General features: G+C 41.4%; 1 protein-coding gene across 3 annotated transcripts in view; it reads right to left on the bottom strand.

Annotated features, from left to right (window-relative positions):
- Positions 1-3312: 3312 nt before the first annotated feature.
- Positions 3313-16680, bottom strand: part of PBX1 (PBX homeobox 1) — a 329301-nt gene continuing 315933 nt past the window's right edge. For 2 of the 3 annotated variants that reach the window (XM_036754029.1, XM_036754028.1), the window contains exon 10: positions 3313-8989. In XM_036754029.1, the coding sequence (XP_036609924.1) occupies positions 8897-8989 (93 nt within the window). In that variant the 3' untranslated portion in view covers positions 3313-8896. The remainder of the gene's footprint in view (positions 8990-16680) is intronic. The other variant, XM_036754030.1, reaches the window with a different exon arrangement.

The raw sequence follows: 16680 nt of genomic DNA, 5'->3' as shown, positions 1-16680 counted from the left end.
CACACACACACACACACACACAATATAGTTATATGGTCTTGTCCAATAGAATGAAGGCTTCTTTAGGACAAAGGGCTATTTTGTTTTTGTGTTTGTATCTCCAGTACCTTGGCCAGAATACTTAATAAATCCTCGTGGAATGATTGATCCTGCCTAGAACTGATATGGCCAAGGACACATGGAAGTAGTTTCAGATGAGATTATATGGATTCCTACTGTGGAGGATAAAATGAAGGACCTCATTCATTACCACTATCCAAAGGGAGGCTGGTCTAGAAAATTTCTCTGTCATTGTTGGTGCCAATGTGGAGCAAGTGGACAGCTAGTAAAACTGTTTCCTGGTCACTTGGTCTGTCACTAGCTATAGTGAGAGGAAGATGATTTGTGACTTCATTGGCATAAAGAATGCCCAATTGCGGAAGCTCATTCTACCAATGCAGGTCGTCTCCTTCCCTGCAACGTATAGTTGCAATTCTCATAGAGTGGCAATTCCCTGCAGTTTATAGTTTGTTAACTGAGATGTTAAGTGATTTGCCTAGGGTCAGACAGATAACATGTATTAGAAGCTGGATTTGAACCCAGTTCTTCTTGGCTTTGAGGGTAGTTCTCTATACCCCATGTCACAATGCATCTCATCACTAGTTACATGATTTTTAAACTGTATACCCACCAACTACCACCGACTTAAACCCCAATATACTAGACACTTGCATAGAGGATTACTGTCTACTTAGCAGGGATCAGTTCCTTTAAGCAAGTTGGCAATGAGTCCTTGAGAGACAGTATGGTTTAATGGAAGAACACTGGCCTGGGAAGAAGGAGACCTGAGTCCTATGTCTAGCTACTCTGTCATGAGCTATATGACAGGCAAAGTTACTGCCTTCCTCTGGGCTTCAGTTTCTTTGCCTGCCAAAGAAGGGGATTGCAACACCTGATTTCAAAGTCTCCTTCCAGGTCTAACATTATAGGATTCAACGATGTTGTCTTGACAGAGGTGATATTGATGGAGTGAAGAAAGGTCCAGAATGAGTAAAATAACAAAGCTGAGCAGTAATAGCTAGGAAGGAAAGGAGAGGTAGAATTAGGGAGCTAGGAGCAGAAAAGTAAGTTACAGTAAAACTCTCTGTGCATTGAGACATTGGCGTTGGAGGCAGGACCTGGGGCAAGTGGGTCATTAAAAAAGGATATAAAATCAGGGCATGTTATAAGATTAGCCCGAGGCCACATAAATGGCACAGTATCCTTGGGATGTGTCTGGTTTCTCTTTTTAAGTAGAGCTCCCCAGAGAGGGGATTCCTGCTCCGGCAGAAACTTTAGCCCTTGATTAAGTTTAATGCTCTAGATAAGAGATAGCATGACATAGTGAAGAGAGAGCTGGGTGCAGGGTCATGAAAACATGGGTTCAAATCCTGTTTCTGACACATTCTAGCTGTGTGACCCTGGATAGATCCCAACCACTCAGGGGCCCAGGCTACTCTCTAAGACTTAGAGAACAGTTGCTGATCATCGTTAATAGGGGGAGTTTCCTTACAAGTGGTCCCTATGTCAATGAAATAAAAACTCCTTCCATCTCCATCCTCCCACAATTCCAGTAGAATAATTTCTGAGGTCCTTTTCAACTCTGAGATTTTGTCATTCTATGAATGCGGTCCATGTTGGATCTTCAGGAGGGCAAGTGAGAAGCACAGAGGTTCCAGGATGGCAGGTCTGAAGACCGAAGCCATGAACACAACCCACTGGACTTACAGAGAGAGTGGGACAGGACAGAAAGGAGAAAGCAATGGCCAATATGCTTTAGCCTGGAGACCAGGAAAGGAATATTCTCTGAAAGCCTCTCACAAGCTAATAAAGGAAAGAAACAGAAAGGAAAGTTCCTCTAAGAATATGAAGAGGGCCTAAAACCATGACTTTGATCTAGGACTGGATGGGGTGGTGTAGGATAGACTGACTAAAATGACTGTACCCCTAAATCTCAAGGTCTATCATAGAAGGGAGTGGTAAGGGCATCATGTTCAATCTGAAATAGTCTGTTTAGGACTTTAATATATGCTAGGTATTAATGTATATGCACTAATATATGCTAGGTACGGAGTTTTAACATGGTGCAAAACTAATGAAATAAGATGATGTCTACTTGGAACATGCCACAATTGGCTTAATTTGTTTTCCCTCCACCCCCTAATTGAGCCAGATTGTAGCAAAATTGGGTTAATCGTCTAAATTGTCTCTGTGTGCTGGACTACAATAAATATGATCTGGAGGAAAAGCTAACTTTGAAAAAAGTGTTGGGGATGGGGAGGGCAAGTCCCCAACTGATTGATCTCTGGTAGTAATGATTTGTGTTTAAACACTGCTTTATTGTTTAAAGACTATTTTGCCTGTAACAATATTGTGGAAATACGGTATTATGAATATTAGTCCAATTTTCCAACGAAGAAACTGATGCCTACAGACAGTATGCAGCTTATCAAGGTCTGAAGAGACGTGCCAGATAGGACTGGAACACCCAGCTCCATGTCTTGTCCTGCTTCCGCTGAGCTTGTAAATTCTGGGAAGGTAGATGCCATACTTGGTAACGTGCCTCAGACTTAGCCTTTTGTCCTGCATGTAGGAAGTACTTACTAACTGTTTGATAGATGGAACAGAGAATCAAAGTTTTAGAACTTGAAGGAATCTTAAAGATCCCCTAATCCAACAATAACCCTTAGATTTCAGATGAGAATACTGAGCCCTAGAGATAGTAAATGGCTTGACTAATGACATTCAAGTTGTAAGTACTAGGGTTGGGATTTGAACTCAGGTCCTCCTATTTCCACATTCAATGTTCTTTCCAGGATGAATAAAATCTTTCCTCTTATAACTCAGAAATGGTGACAGCGAAGAACCACTGCAGACATCTAGCGGATGAAATGAGTGCATCACAATATTTGGAGCTGGATGGGGACTTAGAGGTAATATCTAACCTCATTTTTCAGCTAAGGAAACCGAGGGCCCTAGACACTGTGATTTGTCTAAGATCATACAGGTAGGAAGTGGCAGAGCTGGGGTGGGAACCCACACCTGTACCCAGAGCCAGTACACGGATATGGTGGTAGGCCCTGTTTGATAACAGTTAGAGTGACTTATTTACCCAAGGGAAAGAGTCACCAGATTATTATTATCAAAAGCAGGGACAGTCTTTTGACTCCAGGGAGTAGTCTGCAGACAGTCGAATTTGAGAAAGGCAGCCAGAATATCCAAGGACTTTTAGTGGTCCATAAAGAGGTAGGGGAAGGGAAGAAATTGACAAGAACAACAAGGTGGTTGGTTGGGTTTTTTTGCAACAAAAGAAACTATTTATTTGGAATATGCATTACCAGTACAAATTAGGAGACTGTAAAACCTACACCTTGTTAGTATCATTAGAGAACACAAAAGTTTCAGTTGGAATCAAAAGGACAGAGGCCTGTGCTCTCACAGAAGCAGAAAAAGCTTAAACTTTCAAAATCAAAACCAAGCTGAGCTTTGCAGGTTTCATACTCTGAATTATAAGAAAAGGAGGCTTGGGGATGGGGAGGGGGTGAACAAAACCAACAACCAAAAGAATGCATTTCAAAACAACTTGAAAACTTTTATAAGGGAAAGGCAATAAAAGGGGTAGCAAGAGAGATAGGGAGGAGTTATTTCATTTATTTTAATAATAAGGGGTGGGAGAAGGCTTATGAAAACCAAAAGACTCCAGAAAGCTTTGAGCTAGAAATTGAAATTGAATGGTGATGTGAAAAGTTGGTCATGTTCTATAATCTAAAAACAGCAATACAAGTGTTTAGCCGGGGCAGTTTCCTAAAGGGTTGCTCCACAGAATTTACACTTTCTTCATACTCTCCTTGCTTGGGTTCCAAGGACTTCAGGAGTCCTTGGTCTGATAAGAGTTCCTTTCCAATCAATGTATTTCAATTCTTTTTATCCACCAGTGAATAAAAATATTCCAATTCAGTCAGCCTTGCAAGTAACAATTTACCAGCCCACTTTTATTTATTGGCATTTTAACCAGCTTGCTTTATCCCACTGAGATACCTGGGTAGCCAATCAAACTGAAGTCAAGATAACATCAACGAAGACTCACCAGGCATTAATTGTTAGCCCCAGATGAGCTGCTTTTTATTTCTTAGGGCAGGCCAGTGGTCATGGGCTACGGGGAAAGGGAGAGGGGGGCAAAAATTAGAAGACTCCAATTCTACCATGGCTAAACATGAATTCCCAAATTGAGGGGGATATATGTGCCCTCCCTAATGCTCTGCAATCCTTGTAGACCATGTCTAAGCATGAGCCCTGGCTAAATAAGACAATCATTACCCTCTTTCACATGATACTAACCCAAGTGAGCATTTAGGCTCAAATTGTCACATTTCAGCTTCTTTTCTCCCTTCAAATCAAACCAAAAGAACCAGATGGTTAAGATGGAAGCTACACCAAATATGGCCAATGCTAGTCCAATACTGCTCCCAATGCAGGTCAAGCCCAAAGTTGACCTGCAAATTGTAGTAAATTTCACTGAAAGGGCAAGACTAGGTGGCTGTGGAATGTTGTTATTAATCAGGTGGACAGAATAGAAAGTAAACATTTATGGCACTCGGTATCAACCCAGGCAGAAACTATATCCATGGCACCACAAACATTTCATGGCTTCATCCCTGCCATTTTCCCATAGCCAAGTGAAGAGCTCAGGTCACTAATTTTTCCCCAGCTACAAGCACCACATACTTTAAAAAATGTAGGTGAGCAAAGCAACATCTTTGATAGATTTGTCTTAGCTTTTTGAGAATTCTAAAGTACAGGAGAAAACCCAAAAAACAAACAAACAAACAAACAAAACTAGTCTACTGATTTCATCTTTTCACATCACCTGGTATATATATTTAAAGGAATAAAAAAGACAAGGTCATAGTCTGGACAATTAAAAAAAACCACAATAATCAAATAGCCCCCAAAATAAGCAAACCAAAAATAATACAAAACCAAAAAAGTAATGATTTGTTTGTATCTTTTAAGGAATAGGAAAATAAAAGAAAAGAATTTACTTCTGGGTCTCAAAGTTAATAAACATAATGTGTTAGGATGTACCTATTATGCTCACTATTCCAACTTTTCTTTTTAGTTTACAAAATGAATTACTGTCACTTTTAAACATTGTGAAACAGGAAATGGATGTGCACAACTCGACACTTTTCTAGCATTCTTGAACTAATTCACAAATGCAAGAAAATAAAAGAAAAATGGGGGAAATGATGAATGTAGGTAGTTCGGTGTTAGAAACAAATGCAGGAATGATGCGCATTGTCACAGAAAGAAGAGGGGCAATTCCCCAGCCTGTTTTGCGTGCTATGAGGGTCATTTTTAAAATTTTTATTATAAACACTATTAAATTCAGACCGCTTTTTTGGTTTTTTTTCTTTATCTGAATATACAAGAACATTCATTATCAAATGTTCATATTCAATACTACAAAGAACGAGACACAAGTCGCAAGAAACAATGGAAAATGTTAATAAAGCTGAAAGAATCGTCGAGAATTTTTTAAAGTTTTTTTAAGTTTTTTTTTAATTTGAGTTTCTGCAGTTTTTTTCTTTTTTGGTATCGAAGTCAGGTTTTTCTGGGCAGAAAAAGAAAAAAGCAGAAGCAAAAAAAATAGAGGGATGGGTGTGAGAAAAGGCAAGTAGGAAAGAATGATCATCATAGACAAAAGAAAAAGCAAATTAAAAGATGTAAGTTGGCAAAAATACTTCAAAGGAGTCAATAACTACATAAGGGAAGGAAAAGGGAGATGAAAGGAGGGCATTATGAACAGGGTAAGTAAACCAAAGCTCTGGCAAATCATTTTTCAGGGATAATCTGCTGCCAGGAAAAATTAAGGGCACCTACTTCCCCTAGAAAATGAAGGATCTAGGGACAGAAATGGTGCCTGAGTGGCTGTCTGACTATGGATTGGATGAGTGTTCCATTTCAGGAGGCACTGCCACGCCCAAACCTATCCTTTTGCTGAGCTCCTGCTTTACCCAACAGTGAGAGAGCTCTCTTGGCTGCCATGATGGTGGCGTAGTGGTGTGTTGGTGGACTTGAAATCTTCCCAAAGGAGTGGGATGGAGAGATGGGCAATAAAGTGAAGAGTGTAATGTGGGAGATGTTTTGAGAGTAGAACAAAGTACAAATGAAAGGTGTGGGAGAAATAGTACATGGGAATGAGGCTCTGCTCAGTTTTTCTTCCCACTTGCTTATGATCATCATACATATCTGGGCCTGAAGGTCTAGGATGGATTAGGATCTTATTGTCCTCAGGAGAATAGGAATCCTTTTGGTAGTAACCACACCCTTTTATTCTGCCCAAAGCATAGGATTTGACTCTGATGTTATTAAATCAGGTAGAGGTGGGGTGCTACTGCTGCTAATACAGAACCCACCTCCCATTGATCCTAACAATAACAGTACTGTCCATGAGAAGCCTCACTTAGGGCTCTATGACACAGAACAGGGAATGATGCTCTTACAGACCTATTGAGTACCTTCCCACCACAAATTTGAATCTTTAGATCCATCAGATTAATTCTCTTTCTATTTCATTAAAACCTGTTTATTTGTCCTCAAGGCATACCTGTACCTGTAGTAAGTTAATTTTAAACTTCCTTACAACTTAGATATTCTGAGTTTCTTATGCGGGGGGGGGGGGGAGGAGGGCACGAATTTCCCTCCTGAAGAGAAGAGCTTTCATTCATTTTCACAGTGCCATAGCATGGTAATGACCAGATGCATTCTGAAAATGCTTGTCCTCATCCCCAGAACTTTGACATCTAACTGGAAAGTGTCCGAATGAGAGGATGCTGAGTGTGGTGGGTGACTGTGGGCAGGCTATTTCCAAAAGTACTTAACAATGTCTTATATTGGACTCACGTTCAAGGCAGTAGAAACACGCAAACCCCATCAGTTAACTTAAAAACAGTAGCTCAAGCTAGAAAATGGCCTTTCTTTCTAAATTACGATGATGGCAATAATTAGAGCAATAAAGCTCTTTATTTCACCTACATAGCATAGGCTAGTTTATGCCAAGAGATCATCACTTTACACATATATTAGAGGGAGCAAGTAGAGACAACTAGAGGGCAAACAAGACTCGGTAGACCCAAGAGTTGCTTTGATCCAAGGATCTCAAAACTGTGTTCTAAAATATATACATATATGTATATACATTGAAGTCTTACAACGTTCTTGGCGAGGTAGGCATAACTCTCCCCATTTACAGATAATAAAATTGAGGCCCTAAGACATTTTTGCCACCTTCTATTTCGTCAGGGACAGGGTTGCAGCTTCATTGCTTGCATAGTTGGCTATGAAAATTGTTAATGCCTGACTGCTTAGGGGATGCTAGAAAATACCCTGCTAAGAACAAATGCTTCTCTCTTACATGTGCCCAGGGGATAGAAACTACTGTTATGAACTCAATAAGAAATTCTGACTCCTCCTTCCACAATGCCCTCAGGATTATAGTTCAAACTAGGCCAATAATTAGCAATGTGCCATGTGTTCTGTTCTCTTCTATAGCAAAAGGTTCAGAGACAAGGATAGAGTGATCTATGAAACTTGGCAATTGGTATGATATGCCTAAAATAAAAGACAAGTCCACTATAGACATTGTAGGTACTGTATATGGCTTTCTGACAGCTTTAGTAGTGATGGGAATGGAAATAATTTCCACTAGAAATATTACCTCTTTTCTTGTTCGTTCCTGCCCTTCCCATCAACAATGTAGTTGGTGGTCCTGAAACTCCCCGTCCTTTGCCTCCTATTTCTTCTAACAATGACCCTGACTCAGAGCTTATGATTCTTCTCTCTTTATCTCACCACATGCATAGTGTTAGGGTTACTTATGTTAAGTATCTCTGTGTGATGTAGAAGCAGGTTTCGGGAGTGGGTGAATGGAGGAAGAGCTGGTTGAAGACTTTCTGGGCAAGGACCTTCTATTTCCTTCCCTTTTCCTTGCCTAACCTAAGCTGGACATGCAGTGAGGGACTAATGAATACTTATGGTTTGTTGAATGTTCTCCATGAACCGTGCCTCAGAAATCAAGAGCTTTTGTAGGGGGGAGAGAAGGCACACAGGAATTCTGTCTCTTCCCACTCTCTGCCTCCCCTACCCTGCTGCCCAATTCCCTAGTGTTTGGGCAGGCAGCACTGATAAACTACCTGTCAGAACGATTACTGGAAATAAGGGAACATTATAAACCCATCTATGGTGGTTCGCCCAAGAGTCACTGGGATAGGGGAGAATGAAGGGGATGCTGTTCTGATTCAGAATTGCTCCCAGAAATGGAAGACCAAGGGCAGTGGGCAGAGGGGCATGTGGAATGGGGAGGGCAATGTGGCGTCTTCCTGCTAAGAGGTAGTGTGAATACAAGAAACACTGAAAGAGAAGAAGGGTTGCCTGTTAGTCTAGGAGTGAGGTAAATTTGGCTCCTCAAACCACCAGCATGAAAATGTACAAACACGTTTATTAATGTTTTTTTTGTAATTTGTCTTTTTTCTCCTCTTTAAATTCCTCTAACTGTTGAAAATATCCTTCAGTGATGTAGCAGAGGCCGTGGGGCGAGGGAAAGGTGCAGGGAGGATGGAGGAAACAGGGCTGACAGCTGGAGGCAGGGGGAAGGGGTGGCTTCTACCCAGAAAAGAAAGGGAAGAGAGTAGAAAGAAGTGTCCAGATTGGCTGAAATAGCATCCCGAAGAAGAGAAGAGAAGGAGACTCTTATTGTGTTTGCTGATTGCTTCGACCTCCAGTCTGACTGCTTCAGCGTTGGGGAGAGAAACCCTCCCTCCTGCCCCCGCCCCCCATTTGGGGCAAGAGGTCAGTTGGGGATGCAATTGCTGGGAGATCAGTTGGAGGTATCAGAGTGAACACTGCCAGGGCCTTCTGTAGGGGAGGTCACTGATGAAGGGGTAGTAGCATCCTGCCAACCTCCATTAGCCTGGAATGAAAGAACAAAAACAAATCAGCCCTTCTGTGATCTGGGGTCTCCTTTCTTCACCTCACCAATGGTTCAGCCATTAAGGCACCCCCCCCATCACTGTTCTTCTTTTCTCTTAGATAAAATGTAGATTTCAAACCCTCCCCCCGCCGAGTTTAGTCTTTGTATGAAATCACAACAACCTGCACTTGTAACGAATGTGATTTTCAAAGTGCTTCCACTTACATGATTGCATTTTATTTTCCCACCAAGTTTGAGGTGGGTGGGTTGGAGATAATCTTCCTAAAGCTCAAGTCTAACCATGCTGTGCTGCTCCTGCTCAAGAAGCTCTAATGGCTCCATGGTCTGAGCAACAGAACTTCAGGGGACCTTGCCAGACATTTTTTCACACCACTCCCCACCACAAACTTCACATTCCAGCCATACTTATCTGTTTCTTGTTCCCCAAACTTGGCATTCCTTTTTTTCATCTCCCATGCATGGAATGCACCCACTTGGATTCACTAGCTTCCTTTCAAGCTGAGCTCAGATGCCCTCCTCTCATGGAAAGAAAGCCTTTGCTAACCCAGCCAGTTCTTAGATCCTGTGCCTCCACAGATCAGCTTGTATTCAGAATGCAAGATCCTTCTGGGCAGGGACTGTTTCATCTTTGTATCCCTAGCACCTAGGAGAGTGCCTGGCATGCAGTAGGTGCTTAATAACTGCTTGCAGACTTACAGATTTATCTTTGTACACAAGATCATATATTTATAAGGAGAAAGGACCTTAGAGATTAAGTCCAAATATTTCAATTTATAAATGAAGAAATTAATACCCAGACAAGTTGAGTGAATTACCCACTTAATAAGTGGCAGAGCTGGCATTTAAACCCAGACCTTCTGCCTGAATCACATTGAATTCTCCCAGGATGATATAAGAGACTTAGGTGGGAACAGGGGTTCTTTCATTTTGTATCCCCACGACCCATCAAGTTATTTTGTCCATAGTAGGTCCCCAGTGTGTTAGATTGGATTCTATAGTAAAGAAGATGAGCTACGTATAATTTCAGTAAGAAAAATGATATTCACCTAAAAGGCTTTGTCCCTTCTAACAACCTAAGTCAGCTGTCTCTACAGCAATACACACTCAAACAACAGTCTATGAATAAGACCCTTCCCTTTAAAAGTCTATTTTCAAGCCACACCAAGGTAGGTGCCCATGACAACTTTTAGATGAACAGAGATCATAGGTAGCCAGCACAGGGATTCAGTTGAAAGCAATTAGAAGAAGCATTTTTGATTGTTTCAACGGAAAATGTAAAGATGAAATAATAAGGAAATATTGTAACAAAACAAACACCCCCACGATAATACATTCCAGAAATGGCTCTGAATCCCTTGCCAAATTCTGGACACTGTTGTCCAAAGCAGTTCCTCCTAGTAAAATGCTTCTAATACCAGGAAATATTGCCCAGTTCCCTTCTCTGGGGGTCTTTTAGAAGAAGTTAGATGCCTGCATGTCACTGTTGATAAAAGTCCCACAAGATCACAAACCCCAAGAAAAAAACGAGTTAACTGGATTTCTTATAAATCACAAAGGTTGTGCTGGCCGTATCATCCCAGCTTTCATGTTAAGACTTTCAGATGATGCACAGTCTTGGGAAACAGCTGACCTTGCTTACTGCCATGTTAACCCTAGGGAGCAATTCCTTCCCTTTTCCTGGACTGTGGGTGAATATTAAGTGGGGAGCTCGGCCTTTGTGCATTTATTTATCTTTGAATGCAAGAGGAGCCAGAGATACTCCCGTGAACAATGGCATGGTGGGGGTTAGGAGTGGTGGGGGGAGAAGGTTTGAGGGTTTTTCTTTTCTCTTCTCTACCCTGGCCCCCTCACAACACCCACATTATTTTCAGATGCAAATCACACGCTCCCCCAGGGACATGCTAAGTTTTTAAAATGCTTGTGCCAAACACTACACCGAGGGCTAGGAGTTAGAAAGCTAATGTGCAGCCCAAGATGTGTCCGGCGTATCTTCCACATGATTCCCAAGGTGGAGTCACGATGCTTTTGGATTGAATTTAGTAATTCTGCCAGGGAGGAATGAATAGAAGCAGCTGGTAGAACAGTGGCTAGAGTGGGCACGGAGCTACGAAGACATGAGTTCCAATCCAGCCTCAAACACAGTGTGACCCTGGGAAGTCATTTCAACTGTGCCTGCCTCAGTTTCTTTAGCTGTAAAATGACAATAATAATAGCAACTACCTCCGAGGTATCTTATAAGAATCAAATGAGAGGATATTTGTAAAAGCCCTTAGCACAGTGCTTGGCCCACAGTGAGTGAGGGCTTAATGAATGTTTATTCCTCTTCCTTATTTCTAGGGCCTTAGTAAGCCTGTAGCTTAGATCAGTGAAAGACTCACACTGAGTGAAAAGACAGAATGAAATGAGGACACAGTGGAGAGATTTAGAATCAGAAGACATGGGTTGAAATCCTGTCTTGGAGGCTTAAACCTCCTTTGGGACTTTAGAAAAGTTTCTTTAGCTTTCTGGGCCTCCGTTTCCTCATCTGGAAAAGGAAGGGAATGGATTAAATGAGATCTTTAGATGAGAAGTCTTTTTAGGGTAAAATGCAACAATAACCATACAGAAGTTCTGGTTTACAAAAAAAATACAAATGATTCCTCTGTTGGGTTTTGAAAGCCCCCTATGGTCTGTCTCCGACCTCTCCTTCCCAGGTTGATTGCACATTATTCCCTCTAACCCCTCACCTAGCCAATGTCCCAGTCAAACTGGCCTAGTACAGAGTACTATTTCCTGCCTGGGTGCCTCCATACAGGCTGTTTTCAATACCTAAAACACCCCCTCCCTCCTCATCTTCAGAATCCTCTGACTCCCTTCAAGTTTTGAAACATACAAAAGGCCTTTCCTGGTTCCCTAACTTTAGCACGTTCCCTTGAGCTACCCAAATTACTCTGAATTTGTTTCTGTATAGATTAATCTGTATCTACGTTGTGTCCCCTCATGGCATATCTGCTCCTTGCAGGCAGGGGCTGTTTTGGTTTTTTTGTCCTTGTAGTACCCCGCCCCCCACCCCAGTACCTTACACATTTTCTTGACATACAGTTGGTACAACTGAATTGAATTTACTTCATAAAGTAGTAATTGTTTTTAAATATGCCTCATTGTACCTATAAATAACAATGTCTTTGATTATATTTAAAATACAAGTTGATTTGTATCTAACTTTACATCTTCTATATAAAGTACCTCTCAATTAGTACAATAATAGATAACACAGAAGAAAAGACAAGAAGAAATAGGGAAACCAAGGCCTATTTCCAGACCATAGTGTAGGCCCTTACCAACTCCTCCCTGAACTATTGTTAAAAGCCTGCTAGTCGGTTGCCTTGTTCCAACTCATTTTTCTCAATGCTACCACAATAATCTTTCCTTATAAGGTACAGGCCCAACAGAATAAGTCCCTTGCTCACGAGACTCAAGGCTTCCCTATTTCTAATAGTATAATATATGATTTCTTTTGTTGTTGTTGAGTCGTTTTTCAGTCCTGACTCTGTGTTTTTTTGTTTCTTTGTTTTACTGCAATGGCTTTCCATTTCCTTGTCCAGGAAACTGAGGCAAACAAAGTGAAGTGACTTCCCAAGGGTCTCACTGCTAGTAAATGTCTGAGGCCAGATCTGAATTCACAAAGAGGAGTCTTCCTGACTCCAGGCTCTATCCATTGTGCCTTAGCCTGACACTTGATGTTCCTCTTTATCTGGCTTCAATCTGTTTTCCTACCTTTATTCAATATTAGTCTCTTTTGAGTATCCAACATTCTAGCCCAAATTGGACTACCAGCTGTTCTCTGAACTCAACATGTTATGTCTTGCTTCCATGTTTTCCTGAAGGCTATTCCCTGCTGCTTAGCAAGCACTCTCTCCTCATCTCTGCCTTTAAAAGTCTTTCCCTTTAAAACTTAGCTCAGGAGCCAACTCCACCGTGAAGCCTTCCTTATAAGGATTCCCTCTCATCCCCCAAATTTAGAGTTTTTCTAAGTCTGCTAAATATTTCTTAGAATGCTTTGTCTCTGTTTTACTCTGTCTTTTATCATATTTATCAATGTACATGTCAAGATCCTCTTTTATACCCCCTCCCCATAACAGAGTATAATCTTCTTGAGGGCAAAGACGTTATTTTGTAGATCTATGTATCCTCATTGCTCAGTATAGTACCTAGTAGGCATTTTAAAAATTCTATTGAATTGCACTGAATTTGCCCCAATGTACAAGTTCTGAGGGAATGGAAGAGCGGTCTACTGTGACCACCATGTTCCCCTGGTCATTTTTTCTGGAAAGAAGCAGGTGTCACTTGCTGAAATTTCCCTCAGAAGTAGATCCAAAACTGCTTCAATTTAACCTTGTACACTAAATAGGATGGCTGAGGTTGAGATCTGTTAGTCTCCTCCTCCCTTTCCCGCTCTTCTCCTGTGCTTACCTTAGCAGCACACTGTTGATGCAGAGAATCCATCACTGGATGTGACAGCCTATGCTAGCCTGGCACTAAGAAACTCTCATTTGCAACCCAGAAAGACGCTGAGGTGCCACAAACAGGCTGATGTCAGCACCGACTGGAGCTGGATCTGCATATGGGCCAGATGCCATTACCAGAGATGCCTTTGGTGTGAATGAGGGGGTGTACGTGCTCTAGGGCCCTAAATCACCCAGGTAATGGTGGAGCTGGCAAGCAATAATAACAACAGAAACACAGAGAGTCATTTGACAACGGGAGAGGCATCAGCAAAAATAGACAGGAAAGTGGAAAAAGAGTCCCAGAATCCATGTTTTTCCCAACTCAGGGGAGATTTCAGTTCAGATACTCCTAAGACCTTTCTCTTTTGTGATACCCACTTCTATTAGTAACGCTTGCCCAGGAACTTTGAAAGACAAAGAATATTGTTGCCCTCCCTCTCCTCTGCCACCCTCCCCTATTCCAATGATGTTAAGATTCAATAAAAGAAAGTAAATGGGCAGAAGACATCAATACTCAAGCATGAGAACTGAGTCTGGAACGCAGTCTGCCATGATGTGGGGCCATCAGTTTGAAGAGTATTGTATGCACTAAGTAGGGAACAAAAGACATTACTATAAACCCTAGTGCTATGGATAGGCTTCCAGGAGTCAACTGTAGGTGCCTTTTTGGCTTGGCCACCTGACTTTTCTCTCACTCCAAGAGCCATCAATGGAACCTGTCAATCTAGAGCTTAGTTCACATAAGTATGTACCCTATGTCTTTAGAATGAAAATAACCAAGGAACATGCCAGCGCGCTGGTTTTGGCCAGAGCAGTGCTGCTGACGTCCCTATCCCAATGGGCTTTCATCTCCTCTTTCAGTCCAGTAGACTGAAGAGAAAAAAAAATTCTCTGTTCCATGCCCCCAAGTGGTATCCTTCCCTCTAATGAATGAATCAAGCAATTTTAATAGGGCACATGGGAAAGTATCTTGCAATTGGAGTCAGGATACCAACATCTGAGTTCTGCTTTTGGCACCTACTGGATGCGTGACCTTGGTAAAGTCATTTAATATTTCAAAGATTCCATTTCCTTGATAAAATGAGAAGCAAGTGCTTGGCAAACCTTTGTTACTGTGTGCCAGACAAATACAGGTCACCCCTGAGTAAAGGACAGAGATGAGGGCCATCCATAGACTGCAGGGTGTTATCAAGGAGCGAGAATGATATCTGCAAAGGGATGTATGACTAGAGAAGGAGATGAAAGCAAATGATGAAGAGTTCACATAATGCACTGGAAACCACAAGACATCTGAGAGTGAACTGGACTGGGAGTCAGGAAGACTTGAATTTAAACCCTGACTGGGATACCTACTAGCTGCGTAACCCTGGGAAAGTCTCTTAATCTCTCTCAGCCAGCGTTGTTAAGATGATCAAATGATCTTCATGGGTACTTATAATCTACCAATGGCTGTAGCTAAGTTAGGGTAGAATACCACAGTTGCTTGGGCTCCTGCAGGAAAGGCTGCTAGGAAAGAAGACTAGAACAATCCACTAAGGTTTGAGTATGACAGAATTTGGTACTGAAGGAATGAGTCAACAAATGAGTGAATCCTCTGATAGGACCCTCCCCGGGCCACATCCTCTGACTACTAATAGCCTAGCTACCTATGTCAATCAACTCCACCACAGATCCATAAGTCCCTCCTCTGTAAGAGTTACACAGGTTATCTCCTTGCTCTGAATAAACCCTAAACGTGCCCAAGTTCAAGTCCATTTGGAAGTTATATCCCAGGTTTCAAAGCAGTATAAATGAAGCATATAAATACTGTCTGCTTTTATTTAGTGTGCTGTACCTTTAGTATAAAAAATGGGGCCCAGGACTCCCTAACTTCTTACTCTTTAACTAAATCTTTAACTGATTTCACACACATTCTCGAATGTTCTTCATAACAAGCATTTGTTAAGCATCTACTGTATTTCAGGCATGAGCTAAGTGCTGGGGTTACCAAGAAAGGCAAAGCAGAATGGTCCTCAAGGAGCTTACAATCTAACGGGGGAGGCAACATGCAAATAACTGTACATTTAAGAAATATCATGGGTAAATTGCAAATTCCTAAAACATTTTTTAAAGTTTTATTTTTAATCATGCTTGCTAGCCTGCAAAACATTCCCTAGGGTTTCCTATGTTTACCTTCCTTCAGTCTTTAGTTTTATATCTAATAAAAGCTAGCGTGTATATAACACTTCAAGACTGGCAAAGTGCTTTAAAAATATGATCTCATCTGATCCTTACAACAACCCTGAGAGGTAGGTGCTATTATTTTCCTCATTTTGCAAATGAAGAAAGTTATAGAGAGGTTAAGTGACTGAGGCTGAATTTGAACCCAATTGTCCAGAGCTGTATCCACTGTGTGACCTAGCTGATGAAACTGATCTAAGCTCAAGACTAGACCATGACACCTAATTTGGGATGGGGAGCTTGGATTAGTTGAGGTCCTGCTTCTAGCCAACATTGAAAGCTCAAATCAATGGGCGGCTTCTCCATGAAGCCTCTCCTTATTCTTCTCATCATCAACAACCTTTCTACTTGGCTGTCACATAGTATTTTTGCACCTGCTTAATACATTTATCTTTAAATATATATTATAGTATGTAAGCACTTTGAATACAGGGGCTGTTGTTTGTCTTTGTATCTTCAGTACACTGCATAGTGTCTGGCACCTTGTGGGTACTTAAACGCTTATTGATTGGGCTGAAATGAAAAAAAAATCTATAAGACCATGAACCATCCTCTAATAGTAGGGGCTGATTATATAAAATTAAATCGTATTAACACTAACAGAATCAATGCATGAATGCATGCATGTATGTATATATGTATGTATTTAATGTTGCCGGTTTGTAGCTAGAAACGATTTGCTGATGTGCTAGAGACATACTGTCAATCTAGTGTCTATCTACAGCCTTGCCTGGTTGAAGTTTTATGGAAATGATCATCAAACATTTGGGGCTCTCAGGATTGCATTTCTGCTCCATGATTGAGGGCAGATGTTATATGTCCTTAAATTTACCTCCAGAGTATCATTAACTGGGATGTATAAGAGCAAGCCATGAACCACAGGTCTGACCACAAAAATGCTTTGGGAGATCCTACCATCTTCCATTCATAAGATACAACCTGACCCAGTCAAAGAAAGCCAAC

Source organism: Trichosurus vulpecula, chromosome 4 (assembly GCF_011100635.1).
Source record: "Trichosurus vulpecula isolate mTriVul1 chromosome 4, mTriVul1.pri, whole genome shotgun sequence".
In the NCBI taxonomy this organism is placed as follows: domain Eukaryota; kingdom Metazoa; phylum Chordata; class Mammalia; order Diprotodontia; family Phalangeridae; genus Trichosurus; species Trichosurus vulpecula.
This window is presented reverse-complemented; position numbering and strand designations above follow the sequence as displayed.